Consider the following 25,952-nt stretch of genomic DNA (forward strand, 5'->3'; position numbering starts at 1 on the left):
TTTTTTTTTTTTTTGAAATGGAGTTTCGATCTTGTTGCCCACGCTGGAGTGCAATGGTGCAATCTCAACTCACTGCAACCTCCACCTTCTGGGTTCCAGGAATTCTCCTGCCTCAGCCTCCCAAATAGCTGGGATTATAGGCATGCGCCACCACGCCGGGCTAATTTTGCATTTTTAGTAGAGACGGGGGTTTCTCCAGTTGGTCAGACTGGTCTCGAACTCCCGACCTCAGGTGATCCGCCCGCCTTGGGCTCCCAAAGTGCTAGGATTACAGGAGTGAGCAACCGCGTCCAGCAGCATTTTCCCCCAATTCGTTGTTTTATTTTATGCCACAACGAGAAGGCGGGGCTAAGCAAAGTAGGTTTTTGTTTCGTTTGGTTTTTTGGGATGGAGTTTCGTTCTTGTTGCCCAGGCTGGAGTGCAATGGCACCATCTTGGCTCACCGCAACGTCCGCTTCCTGGCTTTAAGCGATTCTCCTGACTCAGGCTCCCGAGTAGCTGGGATTACAGGCATGGGTTGCGCCACCACGCCTGGCTAATTTTGTATTTTTAGTAGAGACGGGGTTCCTCCATGTTGGCCAGGCTGGTCTTGAACTCCCTACTGCAGGTGATCCGCCCACCTCGGCCTCCCAAAGTGCTGGGATTACAGGCGTGAGCCACCGCGCCCGGCCGCAAAGTAGGTATTTTTATTATAGTTTGTTGTTATTGCTGTCATTCCTATTTTGAGGTGATTAAGTGCCCTCCTGGGCCTGACTCGAAAAAGTGCACGGTCGGTTGCTCCTCCCTCGCCTCCATTCTTACTTCCAGGATGGCGGCTGCAGGTCACCTGACAAGAGACAAGGCGGGACGCCAGGCTAACAGTTTGTCCTCGGCGCGCCGCCGTAGCCCGCCGGCGGCCGCACGGTGGCCCTTCTCACCCACGCGCCAGAGTCGCAGTGGGCGGGCCTACGTGCTCCGCCCGCCGTGCGCCTGTCCGGCCCCTGCTAGCTCCGGAGTAACCCGCGAGCTCACACCGGCTTCTCTCTACCCTCAGCCTGCGCGCCGCCATCGCCGTCATGCTGGGCGCCGCTTTCCGCCGCTGCGCTGTGGCCGCCACCACCTGGGCCGGCCCTCGAGGCCTGCTGCACTCCGCCCGGACCCCCGGCCCCGCCGCGGGTAAGGTCCCTGCTTGCCACTGCCCGCGCCCTCGTGTCCTTGCGGTGACCTGGGCCCCCGCCGCCACTCCGGGGCGGGCTGTCCCCGGCCTAGCCCTTGCCTACAATGGTTACTGAACCCTGTGACCGCGGGCCGCCCTGGCCGCCGCTTCGAGTAGTGGAGGACCTGAGAGCGGTCCCCCGGGGCCTCCCTCCGGGCAACTTCTTGGCTCTGCCACCGCGGACAGGTCAGATGTGGACCTGCTGTGAGCGCCGAGGAGGGGACGCAGCGCTCCCCTTCGGTTCCCGGGCCATGACCCTGCCCCGGCGCCGACCCTGCGGCCGCATGACCGAGAGTGGCCGCCGCCGGCCTGCAGCGCCTCGGCGAAGGTGACATTGAGCCTTCGGGCGCGCCGCTCAGGGTCCGAGAATACAATATACTTCCGTGTGGAACACAGGATTATACTTTTTAATCAGACATTTCTCGGTTAGCGTTTAGTGTGTCACCTTCACAGCCTTTTCTGTCATTTTTAGGGACTGCTGTGCCAGGTTCTCATTCTTCCACGTTTAAAATAGATCGACGTGTGTGGTTGTTTCCTGATCTCCGGAAGTTTTGATAGGGCTTATGATAAAAATATCACTCTTTTGAAAATTGCCACAGACTCGGGAATACTGGGTTTTGCAAGCATAGGAACGCTTCTTGTTTTTTCCCCTTTGGAATAGAAGGCTGATTGCTGGAGTATGAGACGTGCTGCTGATTCTTACTTTCTTTCCCCTTATATGTGTACTGGGAGATTTTGAGTCCACCACTGTAGAATAATTACAGTAATTGCACTTCGCTCTTGGTCCGTGATGATTATATAAGCTACATTTTGAAATTTAGCTCCAATGCATCCATATTATATTTTATTTTTGAACCCGCATCACTGGAAACTGTGCATGCATATTTAAACATAAGAACTCAGAAATTCATTTCAGGGTATGCTGAAGTTAATTAAAAAAAGAACTCGGCGGGGCGCAGTGGCTCATGCCTGTAATCCCAGCACTTTGGGAGGTCGAGGTGGGCGGATCACCTGAGGTCAGGAGTTCAAGACCAGCCTGGCCAACATGGAGAAACCCTGTCTCTACTAAAAATACAAAAAAATTTAGCTGGGTGTGGTGGTATGCCCCTGTAATCCCAGCTACTCGGGAGGCTGAGGCACAAGAATCGCTTGAACCTGAGAGGCAGAGGTGGCAGTGAGCCGAGATCGCGCCATTGCACTCCAGCCTGGGCGACAGAGCGAGACTCCATCTCCAAAAAGAAAAAAAAGAATTCAGAAACTCAAAACTAATAAGGTTGTTGCCTTGACTAAGTGTTTTAACACTTCAGAACCTAAATAATATGTTTTGCTTCATTCATTTTAGACTTTATCTTTTATCATTTGTCATAGAATCGTAAGGCTGGAGGGTACTTTATTTTTGTTTATTTTTAAAGTAGAGACGGAGTGTCCCTATGTTGAACTCCTGGGCTCAGGTGATCCTCCCACCTCAGCCTCCCAAAGTTTGGGGTTATAGGCATGAGCCACTGCAGCCAACCTAGAGTGTGCTTTAGAGATCGTGGAGACCATTTTATTGTGTAGAAAAGGAAACCAAAATCCATCTTGGGAAACTGAATTCTTGTTTGTTTGGTTGGTTGGTTGGTTGGTTGGTTGGTTTTTTTTTTTTTTTTTTTGAGACGGAGTTTCGTTCTTGTTGCCCAAGCTGGAGTGCAATAGCGTGGTCTCAGCTCAAGCGATTCTCCTGCCTCAGCCTCCAGAGTAGCTGGGGTTACAGGCACCTGCCACCATGCCCGGCTAATTTTTGTGTTTTTAGTAGAGACGGGGTTTCACCGTGTTGGTCAGGCTGGTCTCGAACTCCTGACGTCAGGTGATCCACCTGCCTCAACCTCCCAAAGTGCTGGGATTACAGGCATGAGCCACCACGCCTGGCCGAAACTGACTCCTTTTTAATGGTGGAACCATTTTTGTTTCTTATAGTTATGTTTGGGCCATCCTGATGTTTGTTCAGATTTTGTGTTTTGCTAAAGTAACAGTACAATTTACATTTTTCATCCGGGCACAGTGGCTCATGCCTGTAATACCAGCACTTTGGGAGATTGTGGTGGGTGGATCACCTGAGGTCAGGAGTTCGAGACCAGCCTGAACATGGTGAAACCAGTCTCTACTAAAAATCCAAAAATTAGCCAGATGCGGTGGCATGCACCTGTGGTCCCAGCTACTTGGGAGGCTGAGGCAGGAGAATTGCTTGAACCTGGGAGGCAGAGGTTGCAGCGAGCTGAGATTGTGCCACTGCACTCTAGTCTGGGCAACAGAGTGAGACGCCATCTCAAAAAAAAAATTTTTTTTTAATTAATTTTTTTTTTCTGGAGATAGTTTCACTGTGTTGCCTAGGCTGGAGTGCAGTGGCACCATCACAGCTCACTGCAGCCTTGACCTCCTGGGACTTAACTGATCCTCCTGCCTCTGTCTCCCAAGTTGCTGGGACCACAAGGGTGCCCCACCAGTTTTATTTTTCATATTTTTCATAGAAACAGTATCTCCCTATGTTGCCCAGGCTGGTCTGGGAACTCCTGGGCTCAGGAGTGCCTCCAGCTTCCCAAAGTCCTGGGATTACTCTTTTTTGTTTTGTTTTGTTTTGTTTTTTTGAGACAGGGTCTCACTCTGTCATGCAGGCTACAGTGCAGTTGGCACAGCTCACTGCAGTCTTGACCTCCTGGGCTCAAGTCATCCTTCCACCTCAGCCTCCCAAAATGCTGGGATTACAAGCGAGAGCCACTGTGACTGGCCTCAATAACTCGTTAATGTGCCCTCATTCCTAGAGTTACCACCACCAAAATGTTCATTCTTTGGGCCTGTCTGGGTTGATTATGTATTAAATGGAAAACTATCCTATTTAACTAAATTTAAACCTGAAGGATTAATGAGCCCTTTTATTTTTCTATATATGTTAGCCTTTTTTGTTTTTATTTATTTATTTATTTATTTGAGTCGGAGTCTCGCTCCGTCGCCCAGGCTGGAGTGCAGTGGCCAGATCTCAGCTCACTGCAAGCTCTGCCTCCCGGGTTTACGCCATTCTCCTGCCTCAGCCTCCCGAGTAGCTGGGACTACAGGCGCCCGCCACCTCGCCCGGCTAGTTTTTTGTATTTTTTAGTGGAGACGGGGTTTCACCATGTTAGCCAGGATGGTCTCGATCTCCTGACCTCGTGATCCGCCCGTCTCGGCCTCCCAAAGTGCTGGGATTACAGGCTTGAGCCACCGCGCCCGCCCGCCTTTTTTGTTTTTAAATGGAGTGCTTAACTGAATGCCAAAAAGCAGTGTTAGAAATAGCTTTTTAGAATGAAGCCCTAAAAATGTCCTCATTTTTCACAGCTGCTTCTTTTTTCTTTCTTTAGAACTTTCAGGTTACGTAAAAGCTCTGAGTAATTGTTTTCCAAAATAATTTGCCTTACAAGCTTCAATACTAGGTGGAGATCCTGTTCTTAAGTGGTGTGGGGTGTGTGGGGCAGAGAATGCTAGTATAGTTTACCTAAAAAAATATTAAGCATGTGGAGGATGTGTCCATAGCTAATAGAATAGATCCTGCTCTCCCCATGACTGGATTTAACAATATAATTTAAATCGTGTGGGGAGAGTCTGTTTTACCCCTACAGAAAGAGATGTATGGGTTTTTAAAATTTTATTTATTTTAATTTGTTTGATAGAGAGTATTGCTCTTTCACTTAGGCTGGAGTAGAGTGGTGCAGTCATAGCTCATTGCAGCCTTGTTGCCCTGGGCTCGAGGGATCCTCCTGCCTCAGCCTCTTGAGTAGGTGGGACCACCAAACCCCGCTAATTTTTTAAGTTTTTTGTAGAGAGTGGGGGGTCTCTGTTGCCCAAGCTGGTCTCTCAGTCCTGGCATCAAGCGATCCTGCCTTGGCCTCTCAAAGTTCTGGGATTACAGGCGTGATCCACCGTGCCTGGTCTGTTTTATAAAAGAGTTTTTGTAATAGAACCAGTTTGTAATTTGGCTTCCAGAAGACATGTGATCAACTCCTTGAAGGTGGTGATCTCCTTGATTTGCAGTTGCTGTTGCTGGTCATCTTATTCACAGTTAGGAAACAAAGAATTGCACTCATGTAGTCAAATCCATGCCCAGCAGTGAACAAAAGGAATTGCGCTTATCATGAAGCAGTGTTCTGGATAGGACAGGTAATTACCTCTAGGGAAGGAGTACGTAGACCTTTTACTGGGTAAATACTTAGAAGTGGAATTACTGTGTTATATGGTAGGTTTGTGTTTAACTTGATGAGAAACTGCTTAAACAGTCTTCCAAAGTGATTGTATCATTTTATATTTGCATTTTAAGTATTCAGTTAAGGCTAGCTTTAGCTTTTGAAAAAGGTAGCTCATAAATTTTTTTTTTGAGACGGGTCTCACTCTGTCGCCCAGGCTAGTGCCACTGCGTCTGGCCCTAAGTTCTTGATAGTAATGTGTTAGACAGTTGTTCTAATCTATGTTTGTGTGTATGTGTGTGTGTGTGTATATATATATATATATTTTTTTTTTTTGAGCCACCGCACCTGGCCTTGTTTTCTGATATATTAAATTTGAATATTAGTCTTGTGAGACTTATTCAGTATCCATGTAGTTTTGATTAAATGTTCGCACTTACCAGATATATTTAGGTGTGGAGATCCATTTTTGTTGTAGAAATTAAGGCCGGGTACGGTGGCTCATGCCTGTAATCCCAGCACTTTGGGAGGCTGAGGCAGGCAGATCATGAGGTCAAGAGTTCGAGACCAGCCTGACCAACATGGTGAAACCTCGTCTCTACTAAAGTTACAAAAAATTATCCTGATGTGGTGGCACACGCCTATAATCCCAGCTACTCGGTAGGCCAAGGCAGGAGAATCACTTGAACCTGGAGGTGGAGGTTGCAGTGAGCCAAAATTGTGCCATTGCACTCCAGCCTGGGCAACAGGGTGAGACTCTGTCTCAAAAAAAAAAAGAAATTAAAACGTATTCACTTCTAGTCCATTTATGTACATATTCCACTTCATTCTGGGCTTGGATTATGTAGGTAATTTAGGTCTCTGGGAAAATCTTTTCTGCTTTGGTTTTTTTCCTACTCTTCCTCCTGCCCATTACTGCATTAAAGATATGTAGGATATTACTAACATTTAAATTTCAGAGTATTCTTAGAACAATAATGTTGAGAGGTTTCTGGGTGAAGTTTAAAAAAAAAAAAAAAATATATATATATATATATATATGTTAAAGCTGGGCACGGTAGCTCACGCCTGTAATTCTAGTATTTTGGGAGGCCGAAGTGGTAGGATTCCTTGAGGCTAGGAGTTCAAGACCAGCCTGGGCAACATATCAAGACCCCCATCTCTAAAAGTAAATAAATAAAAATACTTTAAGTCTTAACTAGAAGTTACACCACACTTATCTAAAACAGATAGTAGGAAATGTGATTTGAGATAGGTTTCATTTATTTAAGTTATGATTTCTATAAATAGACAATCAACAAAGACATTTTTAGATAAGGATTAGTTTATAGCTACCATTTGTTTAATACTTACTGGTGCATAGTGTTAACCTACTTGTTTTCACATTTAATCTTTATAATCTGCTAAGGCGGGTAGTGTCCCCATTTTACAGATAAGGAAAATGAAACATCAGTTAATTTTCCAGGGTCAAACAGTGAGAGCGAAGAGCCTAGAGGTATCTGAGCTCTAGGCTGTGCTGCATCCAATATCCCAAGATAAAATTTTCTGCCTCCTCTTATCCCCCTACCTGTTGCAGAGGCTGTTCAGAAGGAATTCAGATTTCCAAACTCAATTCAGTGTCCATTTGACAAGAGGAAAGAAAAAATGGAGCCGGGTGCAGTGGCTCACGTCTGTAATCCCAGCATTTTGGGAGGCTGAGGTGGGCAGATCACTGGAGGTCAGGAGTTCGAGACCAGCTTGGGCAACATGGTCAAATCCCGTCTCTACTCAAAATACAAAAATTAGCCAGGCGTGGTGGCACACACCTGTAGTCTTAGCTACTCAGAAGGCTGAGGCAGGAGAATAACCTGAATCCAGGAGGCAGAGGTTGCAGTGAACTGAGATTGTTCCACTGCATTTCAGCCTGGGTTATAAAATGAGACTCTCGATCTCCAAAAAAAAAAAAAAGGAAATGATTTTCATACCATACTGTACAGGATGTATTGATTGGGAGTCTCTACTAGCCTTCAGAATGCTGTAGGCAAAAAAACACATGAAAATAGTTGTGTATCCTGTTTTCTTGACAGTGTTACATTTAAAATATCATTTATCTTTTTCTTTGAGATGGAGTCTTGCTGTGTCGCCCAGGCTGAAGTACAATGGCGTGATCTCAGCTCACCTCAACCTCCGCCTCCCGGGTTCGAGCGATTCTCCTGCCTCAGTCTCCCGCATAGCTGAGATTACAGGCACCCGTCATCATGCCCAGCTAATTTTTGTATTTTTAGTAGAGACGGGGCTTCACCATGTTGATCAGGCTGGCCACAAACTCCTGACCTCAGGTGATCCACCCGTCTCAGCCTCCCAAAGTGCTGGGATTACAGGTGTGAGCCGCTGCGCCCAGCCCAAAATATCATTCCTTATAAAACAGCTATTTTGTATTAGGTATAGATTAGAGTGTATGTTCCCTTAGGGGATTTATCAGAATCTTTAGGGAAGGGACTGTAGTTTGATAAAGCAATTTGTATGTGTAATTTGTCAGGATGTGTAATTTATTTTGGAATATAATAACATGAAATTTTTTTTTTTGTAATGTGTCAATGAAGTATATACGTTTGTTTAAGAACTTGAATGGGGCCAGGGCTGGTGGCTCACACCTGTAATCTCAGCACTTTGGGAGGCAAGGGTGGAAGGAATGCTTGAGCCCAAAGCGTTTGAGGCTGCAGTGAGCTGTGTGATTCCACCACTGCACTCCAGCCTGGGCAACAACAGAGCGAGAGCCTGTCTCAAAAAAAAGAACTTGAACGGACATTAGCATTATTCTTAGTTTTTTGTTGTTGTTGTTGCTTTTTGTGTTTCTGTTTTGTTTTGTTTTGTTTCTTTCTTTTTTTTTTTTTTTTTTTTTTTTTTTTTTGAGGCAGAGTCTCGCTCTGTCACCAGGCTGGAGAACAGTAACGTGATCTCGGCTCACTGAACCTATGCCTCCCGAGTTCAAGCAATGCCCCTGCTTTAGCCTACCAAGTTGCTGGAACTGCAGGCATGTGCCACCACACCCAACTAATGTTTGCCCTTTTTTTTTTTTTTTTTTTTTTTGAGACGGAGTCTCGCTCTGTCGCCGGGGCTGGAGCGCAGTGGCTGGATCTCAGCTCACTGCAAGCTCCGCCTCCCGGGTTTATGCCATTCTCCTGCCTCAGCCTCCTGTGTAGCTGGGACTACAGGCGCCCGCCACCTCGCCCGGCTAGTTTTTTGTATTTTTTTAGTAGAGACGGGGTTTCACCATGTTCACCAGGATGGTCTCGATCTCCTGACCTCGTGATCCGCCCGTCTCGGCCTCCCAAAGTGCTGGGATTACAGGCTTGAGCCACCGCGCCCGGCCTGCACTTTTAAAAGAGATAGGGTTTCACCATGTTGGCCAGGATAGTCTTGATCTCATGACCTCTTGATCTGCCCGCCTCGGCCTCCCAAAGTGCTGGGATTACAGGTGTGAGCCACTGCGCCCAGACTATTCTTAGTTTTTTGTTTTTGTTTTTGTTTTTTTTGAGACAGAGTCTCGCTCTGTCGCCCAGGCTGGAGTGCAGTGATGCGATCTCGGCTCACTGCAACCTCTGCCTCCCAGGTTCACGCCATTCTCCTGCCTCAGCCTCCCGAGTAGCTGGGACTACAGGCGCCCGCCACCACGTCCGGCTGATTTTTTGTATTTTTAATAGAGACGGGATTTCACCATGTTAGCCAGGATGGTCTCAAACTCCTGACCTCATGGTCCGCCCACCTCAGCCTCCCAAAGTGCTGGGATTACAGGCGTGAGCCACCGCGCCCGGCCCTATTCTTACTTTTTAGAGGTGGAGTGTCGCTGTGTTGCCCAGGCTGGAATGCAATAGCTATTTTCTCAGGTGCTGTCATATTGTTAGCACCCTACATTGAACTCCTGGGCTTGGGCAATCTTCCTGCCTCAGCCTCTGAGTAGCTGGGACTACAGATGTGTGCCCCACTATGCCCACCTGGGGGACCTTTTTTTTTTTTTTTTTGAGACGGAGTCTCGCTCTGTTGCCCAGGCTGGAGTGCAGTGGCCAGATCTCAGCTCCCTGCAAGCTCCGCCTCCCGGGTTCACGCCATTCTCCTGCCTCAGCCTCCCGAGTAGCTGGGACTACAGGCGCCCGCCAACTCGCCCGGCTAGTTTTTTGTATTTTTTAGTAGAGGCGGGGTTTCATCATGTTAGCCAGGATGGTCTCGATCTCCTGACCTCGTGATCCGCCCGTCTCGGCCTCCCAAAGTGCTGGGATTACAGGCTTGAGCCACCGCGCCCGGCCGCCTGGGACATTTTTACTTAGGAATTAATACTCTGGTTACGTGTAAAAATTCAAACAATATGGAAGTATATAAAGTAGTTTTTACCTCTCACAGATAATCACTGTTAATTTAAAATCAGAGGGAACCACTGTTAATAATTTCAAACTAGTATTATACATTAGGGAGAAAAGTATAAGCATGCCTATGTAATACTTTTTGTTCTACTTGGTTTTATTTGCTTAATTTTAAAGATATCTTTCTATATCAATGTATAAGATGTACTTCCTTTGACCTGTTGAATATTTTATCTGCCACAACATATATAGTCGACTCAAAATTTAATGCATTAAACAAGATATATCAAGTACTGTTTGTGTACATTGAAGTTATGGTTCTTTCACATTGTAGCTATCCAGTCAGTTCGCTGCTATTCTCATGGGTCACATGAGACAGATGAGGAGTTTGATGCTCGCTGGGTAACATACTTCAACAAGCCAGATATAGATGCCTGGGAATTGCGTAAAGGTAATTGGAACATAAACATATTTGTCTATTTTTGTGTGTAAATATGAACTGCTTCTGCCCCTTTATTGAGAGCAACTGTTTTGAAAACATGCATCATTTAAACTAGTTACTCCATGCAACTTTCAGTTAGGAAAGTTTATGGCTACCTACAAAGCAGGATTTTAAGGCAGCACTATTGACATTTTGGGCCAGATAATTCTTTGTTGTAGGGGACTGTCCTTTACACTGTAGGATGTTTAGCATCACCTTTGGCCTCTACCTGCTAGAAGCCAGTACGTACACGCTCATACCATGTGACCACCAAAAATGTCTCTAGACATTACCCAGTGTCTCCTGAAAACCACTGCTATAGCAATAAGGCTAGATGAGCAAAAGGTAACAGTTTTGTACATTTCAAAGAATTTACACAGGCCAGGCGTGGTGGCTCACGCCTGTAATCCCAGCACTTTGGGAGGCCGAGGCAGGCGGATCACGAGGTCAGGAGATTGAGACCATCCAGGCTAACACAGTGAAACCATGTCTCTACTAAAAATACAAAACAATTAGCCGGGCGTGGTGGCGGGCGCCTGTAGTCCCAGCTATTTGGGAGGCTGAGGCAGGAGAATGGCGTGAACCCAGGAGGCAGAGCTTGCAGTGAACCGAGATCGTGCCACTGCACTCCAGCCTGGGCGACAGAGTGAGACTCCGTCTCAAAAAAAAAAAAGATTAGGCTGGGCGCGGTGGCTCAAGCCTGTAATCCCAGCACTTTGGGATTTTGGGAGGCCGAGACGGGTGGATCACGAGGTCAGGAGATCAAGACCATCCTGGCTAACACGGTGAAACCCCGTCTCTACTAAAAAAATACAAAAACCTAGCCGGGCGCCTGTAGTCCCAGCTACTCGGGAGGCTGAGGCAGGAGAATGGCGAAACCCGGGAGGTGGAGCTTGCAGTGAGCTGAGATCCGGCCACTGCACTCCACTGGGCGACAGAGCGAGACTCCGTCTCAAAAAAAAAAAAAAAAATTTACACAAAGCAGTCATTTGCTTCCCTTCCCCTTTGGGTGATGGTTTAGGTTTTTTATTATTTTTGCATTGTTTTGCCCTGAATAAGTATCTAAGTAAGTTAGAACTTGTGTTTCCTCAATTTGCAGATGCACACTTAGCATGAGTAAATTGTATTAAGTGTAGGGTAATTTATCTCAGACCAAAAATTCAGTCTCAATGACTGCATCATATTCACTGGTATCCTTTGTTTAAATATTTTAAAGTGATAAAAGCAAGAAATCTAAATGCTTTAAACTTCTCTGCAGAAATGTAATGATTCCCTTTTGCTACAACCAGTAGAATTCTTACTGAACAATCTGGAGTAGAAATAATAAAAAGAACAATTATGTGTTCCCATTAAAAGAATCTTAAATTTTATGATGTGTCATTTTGTGCAGATCTGAAAGTAATCATGCCCAATCATTTTCTGGTTGAATGTTTATGAGTCTGTATACTAATGTTTCTCTATAATATCTCCTTAATGTCCTCATTTAGGCTTCATTAACTCTCCTTACTCATTTATCTGCCTGTTTTTAGGCTATTTTCCAGTTGAATCTCTTTTATTTTGGTTTTTTGTTTGTGTGTTTTGTGTGAGACTGAGTTTCTCTTATTGCCCAGGCTAGAGTGCAATGGCGCGATCTCAGCTCACTGCAACCTCCACCTCCCGGGTTCAAGTGATTCTCCTGCCTCAGCCTCGCGAGTAGCTGGGATTACAAGCATGCGCCACCACGCCCGGCTAATTCTGTATCTTTAATAGAGATGGGTTTCTCCATGTTGGCCAGGCCGGTCTTGAACTCCAAACCTCAGGTGATCTGCCCACCTCAGCCTCCCAAAGTGCTGGGATTACAGGCATGCGCCACCACGCCCGGCTAATTCTGTATCTTTAATAGAGATGGGTTTCTCCATGTTGGTCAGGCTGGTCTTGAACTCCAAACCTCAGGTGATCTGCCCACCTCAGCCTCCCAAAGTGCTGGGATTACAGGCGTGAGCTACTGGGCCCAGCCTTGAAGCTCTTTTAAAGCATCCAAAACGTGTTCATTGTACTAAGAGCTAAAGATAGGAGGGCCGGGTGGGGTGACTTACGCCTGTAATCCCAGCACTTTGGGAGGCCAGCGCAGGTGGATCACGAGGTCAGGAGTTCAAGACCAGCTGGGTCAAGATGCTGAAACCCCGTCTCTAACTGGGCGTGGTGGCACCCGCCTGTAATCCCAGCTACTTGGTAGGCTGAGGCAGGATAATCACTTGAACCGGGGTGGCAGAGGTTGCAGTGAGCTGAGGTGGAGCCACTGAACTCCATCCTGGGCGAAAGAGCAAGACTCCGTCTCCAGAAAGAAAGTTAGGAGTTGAAAATGACTCTCTTGTTTGAAAAGAAACCAGCTAATTATTATGAAAATAGTGTTTGCATTTAAGAAAACTCTTAGGGTTTTTTATGGCCAGGAGCTGTGGCTCACGCCTATAATCGCAACATTTTGGGAGGCCAAGGCAGGCAGATCACCTGAGGTCGGGAGTTTGAGACCAGCCCGACCAACATGGAGAAACGCCTGTTCTATTAAAAATACAAAATTAGCTGGGTGTGGTGGCACACACCTGTAATCCCAGCTACTCAGGAGGCTGAGACAGGAGAATCGCTTGAACCCGGGAGGCGGAGGTTGTGGTGAGCTGAGATCACATCATCACACTCCAGCCTGGGCAACAAAAGCAAAACTCGGTCTCAAAGAAGGAAAAAAAACTCAGGGTTTTTTCCTTCAATCTGCGTGCTGTTGCGTGCTTTCTTTCCATTAATTCACTTAGGGAGATCCACTGTGATCTTATTATCTAGAATTTGTTAAAGGTAGATTTCTCTCATTTTATAGATAAGAGAATGGAGACCCAGACACATAAGATCATACGTCAGTGATTCAGTAAAAATGTAAATAACTTATAGTTTAAGTGAGGCTCTTTGAGGTTGACATGGCCCTTCTTTTTAATTTTGCAGGGATAAACACACTTGTTACCTATGATCTGGTTCCAGAGCCCAAAATCATTGATGCTGCTTTGCGGGCATGCAGACGGTTAAATGATTTTGCTAGTACAGTTCGTATCCTAGAGGCTGTTAAGGTCAGTGAAATAATAATGCTAAAATTGTTCTGTAAATGAGTGGGCTATTGCTGAGGTATCAGCATATTCTATATTTTTGAATTTGTTAAAATGCCTAAAATGAGTCTTTATATAACTAGAAGGAATGTACATTGCAGTTAAAATCTTTCTAGAGGCTACTTTGGCAGCATTTATTCAAGGCCTTACAAATTCTACATGACACACTTTTGTTCAGCAATTCCATTTAAGAATTTATCTTTTTTCTTTTCTCTCTCTCTTTTTCTTTTTCTTTTTTTTTTCTTTTTTTTTTTTTTTAGAATTTATCTTGGCCGTGTGTGGTGGTTCACGCCTGTAATCCCAGTACTTTGGGAGGCCGAGGCGGGTGGATCACCTGACGTCAGGAGTTTGAGACCAGCCTGGCCAACATAGTGAAACCCTGTCTCTACTAAAAATATAAAAAGTAGCCAGGCATGATGGTGCATGCCTGTAATCCCAGCTACTCGGGAGGCTGAGGCAGGAGAATCGCTTGAACCCAGAAGGCGGAGGTTGCAGTGAGCCGAGATCGCGCCATTGCACTCCAGCCTGGGCAACAAGAGAGAAACTCCGTCTCTTAAAAAAAAAGAATTTATCAAGGAACAATTAAGGGTATATAAAGATTTAACTACAAAGTGTATTCATCTTCTTGCTATTTGTCATAAGAAATGTTAGGAATTCTTAAGAGGTAACTTCCCAGAACTGGTTATACTACACAACTATTGATACTGTAGAAATGTGTTTGACTTTAAACATATTTGCGTGTGCTGGGCGTGGTGGCTCATGCCTGTAATCCCAGCAATTTTGGGAGACGGAGGTGGGTGGATCCCCTCAGGTCAGGAGTTCGAGACCAGCCTGACCAACATGGAGAAACCCCATCTCTACTGAAAATAAAAAGTTAGCCGGGCGTGGTGGTATATGCCTATAATCCCAGCAACTCGGGAGGCTGAGGAAGGAGAATTGCTTGAACTCAGGAGGCAGAGGTTACAGTGAGCCGAGATGGCATCATTGCACTCCAGCCTGGGCAACAAGAAAGAAAAACTCCGTCTCGGCCGGGTGCAGTGACTCACGCCTGTAATCCCAGCACTTTGGGAGGCCGAGGTGGGCGGATCATGAGGTCAGGAGATCGAGACCATCCTGGCCAACATGGTGAAACCCCGTCTCTACAAAAAGAAATACAAAAAATTAGCTAGGCATGGTGGCAGGCGCCTGAGGCAGGAGAATGGCATGAACCCAGGAAGCGGAGCTTGCAGAGATTGTGCCACTACACTCCAGCCTGGGCGACAGAGCTAGACTCTTGTCTCAAAAAAAAAAAAAAAAACAGAGAAACTCCATCTCAAAAAAATACATATACATTATATTAAAACATAGGAGGATATATACCAATTTTCCTCCCTCTTATTTGGTTATAATTTCTGAGTTTATATATTTTTTTGAGACAGAGTCTTGCTCTGTCGCCCGGTCTAGAGTGTAGTGGCATGATCTTAGCTCACTGCCACATCTGTCTCCTGGGTTCAAGTGATTCTTCTGCCTCAACCTCCCGAATAGCTGGGATTACAGGCACCCGCCACCACGCCCAGCTAGTTTTTTTTTTTTTTTTTTTTTTTTTGAGACGGAGTCTCGCTTTGTCACCCAGGCTGGAGTGCAGTGGCCGGATCTCAGCTCACTGCAAGCTCCGCCTCCCGGGTTCACGCCATTCTCCGGCCTCAGCCTCCCGAGTAGCTGGGACTACAGGCGCCCGCCACCTCGCCCGGCTAGTTTTTTGTATTTTTAGTAGAGACGGGGTTTCACCATATTAGCCAGGATGGTCTCGATCTCCTGACCTCGTGATCCGCCCGTCTCGGCCTCCCAAAGTGCTGGGATTACAGGCTTGAGCCACCGCGCCCGGCCAGTTTTTTTATTTTTTAATAGAGATGGGGTTTCACCAGGTTGGTCAGGCTGATCTTGAACTCCTGACCTCAGGTGATCCACCACCTCAGCCTCCCAAAGTGGTGGGATTACAGGCGTGAGCCACGCTGCCCAGCTGAGTTTTTTGGTAATAAATACATTGCATTTTTAAAAATACAATTTTAAAAAGTACAATTAAGGAGCTCTAGAGTTTTTTGAAGGCAGAAGAAGAGCAACTTGGCACTTTTTTTTGTTTTTTTGAGACAGAGTTTCACTCTTGTTGCCCAGGCTGGAGTGCAATGGCGTGATCTTGGCTCTCTGCAACCACCACCTACCAGGTTCAAGCGATTCTCCTGCCTCAGCCTCCCGTGTACCTGGGATTACAGACAAATTTTACCACGCCTGGCTAATTTTGTATTTTTAAGAGACGGGGTTTCTCCATGTTGGTCAGGTTGGTCTCAAACTCCCAACCTCAGTTGATCCGCCCACCTCAGTCTCCCAAAGTGCTGGGATTAGTCATGAGCCACCACGCCCAGCCGACACTTTCTTAGTTCTTTTGACTTTTTATTAATTCCTGAGGAATCTTGTGACAGCACAGGTGTAACTATAACAGTGAATAGTCTCCAGCCCTGGATATATGTATTCTCAAAGTACAGCTTTCCATGAAAAGATACTATGGTCTGTAAAAAAAAGAAACTCAAGGTCTGTTAACTGCGAAAGTGTGACATTACTTTATCTATAATGGGTAAGATAATTAAGGGTTCTGTAGGCTATCAATCCATTCAACACTGGTAGTTAATTCAGTTAGGGTCTCAAATTGGAAGCAAATGAAAAAACTTTTCCCGTGTTAACTTAATTATTCGTGTTGCCTGCTGGGCATGTCTAATTGCCTTCACAAAATTCTGTCATCACTACCTTCTTTTCCAGCAATTCTAGACTTTAAGATGTTTTTTCTGGATTTAGTCCAATTGCAGTTATTCTCAAGGTATCTCAAAAACCTCCCTTGAACAGTACATATATAAGTTGCCCTCTTTATTTTTATTTATTTATTTATTTAATTTTTTTTTTTTTTGAGACGGAGTCTTGCTCTGTCACCCAGGCTGGAGTGCAGTGCCACGATCTCAGCTCACTCCAACCTCTGCCTCCCTGGTTCAAGCAATCCCAAGTAGCTGGGATTACAGGGGCATGCCACCACACCCGGCAAATTTTTGTATTTTTAGTAGAGACCGGGTTTCACCATGTTGGTCAGGATGGTCTCAAACTCCTGACCTTGTGATCCACCTGCATCAGCCTCCCAAAGTGCTGGAATTACAGGCATGAGCCACAGCACCCAGCAAGTTGCCCTATTTATTGAACAAATGTGTTAACTTAAAGGTAGATGACCTTTTTTTTTTTCTTTTTGAGACAGTCTTGTTCTGTCACCCAGCCTGGAGTGCAGTGGCGTGATCTCGACCCACTGCAACCTCTGCCTCCCAGGTTCAAGCCGATTCTCCTGCCTCAGCCTCCCGAGTAGCTGAGGTTACAGGCATGTGCCACTACACCTGGCTGATTTTTGTATTTTTAGTAGAGACGGGGTTTCACCATGTTGGCCAGGCTGGTCTCAAACTCCTGACCTCAAGTGATCCACCTGCCTCGGCCTCCCAAAGTGCTGGGATTATAGGCATGAGCCACTGCGCCCAGCTGATGACCTGTATTATTAATTCTGCCCTGCTTGCCTCTGCATATGTAATTAAAAGCATTTTTTAAGTTCATTTCATGAATTAATAGACATGGCTTTTGAGAGTTAAATGTGAATATTCTTTTTGCCATCAGGACAAAGCAGGACCTCATAAGGAAATCTACCCCTATGTCATCCAGGAACTTAGACCAACTTTAAATGAACTGGGAATCTCCACTCCAGAGGAACTGGGCCTTGACAAAGTGTAAACCCCATGGGTAAGCGAGAAACCACTGAAGAAGGCAGGAAAACAATCCAGAGAGGTGTGGGTGGATGACATTTAAGTGTGCTGTGGTAAGACCTTTCAGTGTTCTTGTTAGGGACTACAGGATGCATGCCACCTCACCTGGCTAGTTTTTGTATTTTTTAGTAGAGACAGGGTTTCACCATGTTGGCCAGGTTGGTCTCAAACCCCTGACCTCGTGATCTGCCTGCCTTGGCCTCTCAAAGTGCTGGGATTACAGGCTTGAGCCACTGTGCCTGGCATCATTGTTTTCTTATGGGTATAAAGGCAAAAGCCACCTTAATTAAAGAAAAATCTTTATAAAATATTTTAGCCATAAACAGTAGCATAGTACAGGGAGTCTGTGTACACATATCCAGATTTTCAGATACTTTTATTGTTGCCACATTTGCTTTGGTGTTTTTAAAGTATTTCTGTTTGGGGTGGGCACTGTGGCTCACGCCTGTAATCGCAGCTTTTTGGGAGGCCAAGGTGGGCAGATCACAAGGTGAGGAGTTCAAGACTAGCATGGTGGAACCTTGTCTCTACTAAAAATACAAAATTTAGCCGAGTGTGGTGGCATGCACCTTTAGTCCTAGCTACTCAGGAGGCCAAGGCAGGAGAATGGCTTGAACCCAGGAGGCAGAGGTTGCAGTGAGCCGAGACTGCGCCATTGTACTCCAGCCTGGGTGACAGAGTAAGACTGTGTCTCCAAAAAAAAAGAAGAACTTGGCTGGCAACAATGGCTCATGACTGTAAGCTCAGCATTTTGGGAGGCTAAGGTGGGAGGATTGCTTGAGTTCAGGAGTTTGAGACCGGCCTGAGCAACATAGTGAGACCCTGTCTCTGTTAGTTAATTAAATACATACATACATACATACGTACATACTACAAACAAAAATACTCAGAATTCAAGGAATTTTTATATTCAGTCTTCCTGTTGAGAAACTGAACAGAAAATGCCTAAAACTTTGTCATCTACTTTTAGGATTTTTTTTTTTTTTTTTGAGAGAGTCTGACTCTGTCACCCAGGCTGGAGTGCAGTGGCACGATCTTGGCTCACTGAACCTCCGCCTCCCAGGTTCAAACTGATTCTTGTACCTCAGCCTCCTAAGTAGCTGAGTTTACAGGCATGAGCCACCATGCCTGGCTAATTTTTGTATTTTTAGTAGAGACTGGGTTTCACCATGTTGGCCAGGCTGGTCTTGAAATCCTGACCTCAGGTGATCCACCCACCTTAGCCTCCCAAAGTGCTGGGATTACAGGCGTGAGCCACCATGCCCAGCTGGGATCTCGTTTTAAAGCTTGCTTTAAAGGAGTGGTATTTTTGTTTGCTTTTATTTAATTTATTTATTTATTTTTAATTTTGTTATAGAGACAGGGTCTCACAATGTTGCCCAGGCTGTTCTCAAACTCCTGGGCTCAAGTGATCCCTCCACCTTGGCCTTCCAAATTATTTGGGTTTCAGGTGTGAGCCAAAAGCAATGGTCTTTTCATTTTATCTTTGTCCCCCTCCTCACCAGCACAGCCTCCCTGAAGTAGCTCATCTTTATAATATATGCAATGGTTTTGACTTCTATGAGTACTTACAGAAAACTAGTTGTGCAGAATGGAAATTTTCCTAGTTATACTTTTGAAGCTCTTGCTTGCTTGTTTTGTTGTTGTTGTTTTGAGACGGAGTCTCACTCTATCATCCAGGCTGGAGTGCAGTGGCACGACCTCTGCTCACTGCAACCTCTGCCTCTCAGGTTCAAACAATTCTCATGCGTCAGCCTCCCTAGTAGCTGGGATTACAAGTGCCCACCACCATGCCCGGTTCATTTTTGTATTTTTATTAGAGACCAGGTTTCACCATGTTGGCCAGTCTGGTCTTGAACTCCTGACTTCAGGTGATCCGCCTGCCTCAGCATCCCAAAGTGCTGGGATTATAGGTGTGAGCCACCGTGTCTGGCCCTGTGGTTCATATTCTATAATAGACTCCTAAAAGTTTGTTTTAGTTTTATTTAGTATTATTCCGAGGGGTCTAGGAGATCTTTTTTATGTAAGATATATTCTAGCTATACTGACTTTTTCTTTTTCTTTTTTTTTTTCTTTTTTTTTGGAGACAGAGTCTTGGCTCTGTTGTCCATGCTAGAGTGCAATGAAGCGATCTTGGCCCATTGCAACCTCCGCCTCCCGGTTGAAGCGATTCTTGTGCCTTAGCCTCCCGAGTAGCTGGGACCACAGGCGTGGGCCACTACACCAGGCTAATTTTTTGTATTTTAGTAGAGACGGGGTTTCACTGTGTTGCCCAGAGTGGTCTCAAACTGCTAAGCTCAGGCAATCTACTCGCCTCGGCTTCCCAAAGTGCTGGCATTACAGGCGTGAGCCACTGTGTCTGGCCCCAAAAAAAATATTTTTGAAAAATGGCAGGCCGGGTGCGGTGGCTCAAGCCTGTAATCCCAGCACTTTGGGAGGCCGAGACGGGCGAATCACGAGGTCAGGAGATCGAGACCATCCTGGCTAACATGGTGAAACCCCGTCTCTACTAAAAAATACAAAAAACTAGCCAGGCGAGGTGGCGGGTGCCTGTAGTCCCAGCTACTCAGGAGGCTGAGGCAGGAGAATGGCGTAAACCCGGGAGGCGGAGCTTGCAGTGAGCTGAGATCTGGCCACTGCACTCCAGCCTGGACGACAGAGCCAGACTCCGTCTCAAAAAAAAAAAAAAAAAGAGAAAAATGGCAACTACTGAGTGCTTTTCTGATTGGGAAGGAAGTACCAATGGTATAAACAACAAAAAAGCCACAAAGCTAGTCCCTTGTGGGTTGACAGTAGGCAGGATTAAGTAAGAGCAGTAAAGGGTACAGAGAGACGGTAATTTCCCTGGTTGTAGCGCTAATGGTTATTTTTAAAAGATTTCTACCTTTTCTTTATTCTTTTCCCGGCTAATTCTTTGTGTTTTCTCTTACAGATGGGCTTCCCCACGGATTTATTGACACTGCTACTTGAGTGTGAACAGTTACCTGGAAATACTGATGATAACATATTACCTTATTTGAACAAGTTTTCCTTTACTGAGTACCAAGCCATGTAATGGTAACTTGGACTTTAATAAAAGGGAAATGAGTTTGAACTGAAATTAGGTATTTGTTTCATGTGTTTGCATTAATAAGCAGAAAATTAAGTGCCGTATTGGTTTCATGGTTTTGTTGGCCTCTCACATGCTGAGAGAACTGTGTTAATTCTCTGGAAATCATCTGACATGAAAATCAGTTTCATTAATATGTTTGGGTGCCCTAGCTGGTAAAGTAGCTGAAAGCCAGAAGTCGTTTATATAGAATTTTCTTGTTGACACCCTAGGCTTAGGGGACTGGTTGTCTGTGGGGATGGATCAAATTGTGTACCTTTCCAAAACAGGTTTTAATGATGTTTAAAAGTGGTCACTGAGATAGTCTTGAGGATGTGCTATGCAGTAGCCAAGCCCTCTTATATTGTGTTCCTCTCTTAGTGCTCCTTTCCTTTCCTACCTGTTCTTCCCTTGCAGTGGTGTATTAGCCTTGGACATTAAAACATTTGCTTTGTAAATTTGGAGGCATTCTGATTAAACAGCTGAGTAAAACAAATCCTGCTTGTGTTAGAAGCACCATAATACTAGAACTAGTTGGTGGATAAAGAGGTTCTAGATCTGGGTCACTTCCAGTATAGCCAGTCCAGACTGCAGTGTCAGGGAAATCGGATTAATATTAGCTTGAAATTCAGATGTCTGGCCAGGCGTGGTGGCTCATGCCTGTAATCCCAGCACTTTGGGAGGCCCAGGCAGGCGGATCATGAGGTCAGGATATTGAGACCATCCTGGCTAACACGGTGAAACCCCATCTCTGGTAAAAATACAAAAAATTAGCTGGGCGTGGTGGCAGGTGCCTGTAGTCCCAGCTACTCGGGAGGCTGAGGCAGGAGAATGGCATGAACCTGGGAGGCGGAGCTTGCACTGAGCCAAGATCGCACCACTGCACTCCAGACTGGGTGACAGAGCAAGACTCTGTCTCAAGAAAAAAAAAAAAATTCAGATATCTTCTCTCCTAGAGCCATGTAAGGGATTGTAATTAAAATCAGTTTTGGTGAAGTTCTAATACTTTGAGACCTTTTATAAAACCCCCCTGCCCAGTTTTTAAGAAGTAGAAATGTGAAATAAACTAAAATGGCACATACGTTTAATGTGTAGTTGGTAGGCTGTGGTTCTTAGGTTTGGTCCCACTGTGGGCCAGTGCTTTCCTCCTCACTGCAAAATGAGTAAAAATGGTCTCTGTTCCTCATGTCATGGGAGGAGCAAAGGAAGGAACATAGGTTCACAGTTATTTATGAGGGTGAGATAAATGCTGTGATGGTCTTCATGCTACAAAAATTTATCGAACACCTACTGTATAACAAACATGCCAGGCACTGAAGGTAAAGCAGTGAACAGGAGAGACAGTGAATATTGGAACCTGGAGACACTGGAGGTAGGGATAAAACTTAGGCACAGTGTAGTTATAACTTAATGGGGATTTTGAATTAGGGTAGTAGCCATAGGAATGGAAAGGGATGAATTTTGAGAATCACATTATTGAGGTTTGTTGATAACTAATTTGATGAGGGGAAATGAGAACTCTGGGAAGGCCATCTTGAGATTTGAGTGGTGGTGCCATTCATACAGGAGTCAGCAAAAGGAGGAGCTTGATGCAGAGTGGAGAAATTGCTACATGTGATTCTGGATCTGTTAAATTTCAGACATCAATGCGCAAGTTACGCCAAGAGCTCTGAAAAGAGACTGAGACTAGAGAAAAGAATTTAAGGTTTGAAACAGCAAAAATTAAGACTTCCAAGGAGACTGTTTGGAGGCAGATGTGAACTAGGTTGAAGTCTGAAATTGTGGGAGCAGGTACATTTAGAGTGAAAGAAGAGAGCAACATTAGTAAGGTATAACTTATATGCAGCCAAGTATGCAATTTTTTTTTTTTTTTTTTTTTGAGACGGAGTATCGCTCTGTCGCCCAGGCTGGAGTGCAGTGGCGGGATCTTGGCTCACTACAAGCTCCGCCTCCCAGGTTCACACCATTTTCCTTCCTCAGCCTCCCGAGTAGCTAGGACTACAGGCGCCAGCCACCACGCCCAGCTAATTTTTTGTATGTTTAGTAGAGATGGGGTTTCACCATCTTAGCCAGGATGGTCCCGATCTCCTGATGTCGTGATCCACCCTCCTCGGCCTCCCAAAATGCTGGGATTACAGGCATGAGCCACCACGCCTGGTGTAAATCTTAAAGTATGTAGCTTGAGATTTTACATGTGTATACCTGTGAAATGCTGAATGGAGCCATTTTTGTGAGGATTAAATGACACTAAATGAAGCTAGTAAGCAAATACCGATGCTCAACAATTTTTTTTTTTTTTTTTTTTTTTTTTTAAAAGACAGAGTGTCACTCTGTTGCCCAGGTTGGAGTGCAGTGGCATGATTTTGGCTCACTACAACGTCCCCCTCCTGGGTTCAAGCGATTCTTGTGCCTCAGCCTCCCAAGTAGCTGGGATTACAGGCATGCACCACCATGCACTGCTAATTTTTGTAATTGTAGTAGAGATGGGATTTCACCATGTTGGCCAGGCTGGTGTCGAACCCCTGACCTCAGGTGATCCACCTGCCTCGGCCTCCCAAAGTGTTGGGATTACAAGCATGAGCCATCGCACCTGGCCAGATGCTCAAGAAATTTTAATTTATTGGCCATGTTTTTGTGGGCGGTTGAGGCCAAATTGCAGGAGGCGAAGGAGTGATCTTAGGCAATGAGGGTGATTTGAAAGATGGTGAGGGTTGAGGCATTGGCCTTTTACAAGCAGAAGATTTAGTATGTAGCTGGATAGAACTAGTAGATGGAAAGTGTTCTTGTTGCCTTTGCCTTTTTTTAAAATGTGTTTTTGTTTCGTTTTGAGATGGTCTTGCTCTAACACAGGCTGGAGTGCAGTGATGCGATCATGGCTTAATGTAGCCTCGACTTCCTGGGCTCCAACAATCCTTCCATCTTAGCCTCCAGAGTAGCTGGGACCACAGGCATGCACCACCACACCCGGCTGATTTTTGTGGTTCTGGTCTCATGTTGCCCAGGCTGGCGTCAAATTCCTGAGTACAAGCTCTCTGCCTGCCTTGGCTTCCCAGAGTGCTAGGATTACAGGTGTGAGCCACCACAGCCGGCCTCCTTTGTATCTTAGGTAAGGTTGAGATTTCAATGTTTTGTTTTACCTGATTCACTCATCTATACCCTTAGAAGGAAACAGGTACTCTGGTAAGGTTTGTTTTTTTGTTTTGTTTTGTTTTTGTTTTTTGAGACGGAGTCTTGCTCTGGCGCCCAGGCTGGAGTGCAGTGGCACGATCTTGGCTCACTGCAACCTCTGCCTCCCAGGTTCAAGCGATTCTCCTGCCTCAGCCTCCCAAGTAGCTGGGATTATGGGCACGTGCCACCACGCCTGGCTAATTTATTACAGCTTTGGTAGAGACGGGGTTTCACCATGTTGGCTGGACTGGTCTTGAACTCCTAGCCTCAAGTGATACGACCCACCTCACCCTCCAAAGTGCTGGGATTACAAGCGTGAGCTACTGTGCCTGGCCTGCTCTAGGAATTTTTACTTTTTTTTTTTTTTTTTTTTTTTTTTTATTGAGACAGAGTCTCGCTCTGTTGCCCAGGCTGGAGCACGGTGGTGCGCTATCAGCTCACTACAACCTCCACCTCCTGGGCTCAAGCAGTCCTCCTATCTCAGCCTCTGAGGAGCTGGTACTACAGATGCATGCTACCACGCCCAGCTAATTTTTGTTATTTTTTTGTAAATCATGTTGCCCAGGCTGGTATGGATTGGTTTTTTTTTGTTTTGTTTTGTTGTGTTTTTTTTTTTTTTTTGAGACAGAGTTTTGCTCTGTCGCCCAGGCTAGGGTGCAGTGGCGCGATCTCTGCTCACTGTAAGCTCCACCTCCTGGGTTCACACCATTTTCCTGCCTCAGCCTCCCGAGTAGCTGGGACTACAGGCGCCTGCCACTTGGTGTATTTTTAAATGGTTGAAAAATCAATGAAAAGTATTTTAGCCAGGCGCAGTGGCTCATGCCTGTAATCCCAGCACTTTGGGAGGCCGAGGCGGGTGGATGATGACATCAGGAGTTCGAGACCAGCCTGGCCGGTATGGTGAAACCCTGTCTCTACTAAAAATACAGAAATTAGCTGGGCATGGTGGCGCGCACCTGTAGTCACAGCTACTCGGGAGGCTGAGGCAGAAGAATCGTTTGAACCCGAGAGGTGGAGGTTGCAGTGAGCCGAGATCGTGCCACTGTACTCTAGGCTGGGCAACAGCGTGAGACTCCGACTCAAAAAAAAAATTTTTTTCATAATGTATAAAAATTGTATGAAATTCAGAATATGATCCGGGCGCGGTGGCTCACACCTGTAATCCCAGCACTCTGGGAAGCTGAGGCGGGCGGATCACAAGGTCAGGAGATCGAGACCATCCTGGCTAACTTGGTGAAACCCCATCTCTACTAAAAATATAAAAAATTAGCTGGGCGTGGTGGCCGGTGCCTGTGGTCCCAGCTACTCGGGAGGCTGAGGCAGAAGAATCGTGTGAACCTGGAAGGTGGAGGTTGCAGTGAGCCGAGATTGCGCCACTGCACTCCAGCCTGGGCAACAGGGCGAGACTCCGTCTCAAAAAAAAAAAAAAAAAAAAAAAAAAATTCAGAATATGGTGTCCATAAATAAGGTTTTATTGGAACACAGTCACACTCCCTGTTCATTTACATATTATCTGTGGCTTCTTTTTTTTGCTTTTTAGTAAATTGTGGTAAGATGATACATAAAATTTGCCATCTTGATGAATTTTTAGTTTGTAGTTCAGCGGCATTAGGTACATTCACATTGTGCCTTATGCATGGCTGCTTTTGCATTAAAATGACATAGTGTAATTGGACCAGTGAGTACTTACTATTTGCCTGTTTACAGAAAGTTTGCCCACCCTTAATCTAAAATAATAGAAATAATTTTCACAAGAAGCAAACTTACAAAAATCACAAGGCATGTTACTAGGAGGCAAAAGTGACTAGATAAATTCAATCTACTGGTGATTTTGTCTCATCAGACTTTCTTCACACACATACCCATCAGGCAAATTGAATCAACTCCTTTGCTGTGCTGGAGAAAGTAGGTACATCTTGGCCAGGCACAGTGGCTCACGCCTGTAATCCCAGCACTTTTGAAGGCTGAGGCAAGTGGATCACCTGAGGTCCGAGGTTTGAGACCAGCCAGCCAACACGGTGAAACGCCATCTCTACTAAAAATACAAAAAATTAGCTGGGTGTGGTGGTGAGCACCTATAATCCCAGCTACTCGGGAGGCTAAGGCAGGAGAATCGCTTGAACCTGGGAGGCAGAGGTTGCAGTGAGCCGAGATCATGCCATTGCACTCCAGCCTGGGTAACAAGAGTGAAACTCCATCTCAAAAAAAAAAAAAAAAAAGTAGGTACATCTAGTAGGTGGATCCTAGCTCTACCTAAAGAAGCAGATGGGCCAGGTGCAGTGGCTCACGCCTGTAATCCCAGCACTTTGGGAGACTGCGGCGGGTGGATCATGAGGTCAGGAGTTCAAGACCAGCCTGCCCAACATGGTGAAACCCCATCTCTACAAAAATACAAAATTAGCTGGGCGTGGTGATGCACGCCTGTAGTCCCAGCCTGGGCAACAAGAGTAAAACTCTATCTCAAAAAAAAAAAAAAAGAAAAGAAAAAATTTAGCTTCAAATACATACAGTCCACATTTCTGAAGAGTCCAGGCCACTTGTAGAATGTCC

General features: G+C 45.6%; 1 protein-coding gene across 1 annotated transcript; it reads left to right on the forward strand.

The window, feature by feature from the left end:
• Positions 1-960: 960 nt before the first annotated feature.
• Positions 961-20,246, forward strand: LOC105490971 (cytochrome c oxidase subunit 5A). Its single transcript, XM_011757016.3, has 5 exons — positions 961-1,155; positions 10,054-10,170; positions 13,168-13,289; positions 17,001-17,123; positions 20,079-20,246. The coding sequence occupies exons 1-4, from the start codon at positions 1,056-1,058 to the stop codon at positions 17,112-17,114; spliced, it is 453 nt and encodes a 150-aa protein (XP_011755318.1). The 5' UTR covers positions 961-1,055; the 3' UTR covers positions 17,115-17,123; positions 20,079-20,246.
• The last annotated feature ends 5,706 nt before the right edge of the window (positions 20,247-25,952 follow it).

Source organism: Macaca nemestrina, chromosome 7 (genome assembly GCF_043159975.1).
Source record: "Macaca nemestrina isolate mMacNem1 chromosome 7, mMacNem.hap1, whole genome shotgun sequence".
In the NCBI taxonomy this organism is placed as follows: Eukaryota; Metazoa; Chordata; class Mammalia; order Primates; family Cercopithecidae; genus Macaca; species Macaca nemestrina.

Coding starts and splice junctions, on each gene's coding strand:
- LOC105490971 (XM_011757016.3), top strand. CDS start 1,056: ATGCTGGGCGCCGCTTTCCGCCGCTGCGCTGTGGCCGCCACCACCTGG. Junction 10,171..13,167: donor TGCCTGGGAATTGCGTAAAG/GTAATTGGAACA, acceptor TTAATTTTGCAG/GGATAAACACACTTGTTACC. Junction 13,290..17,000: donor GTATCCTAGAGGCTGTTAAG/GTCAGTGAAATA, acceptor TTTTGCCATCAG/GACAAAGCAGGACCTCATAA.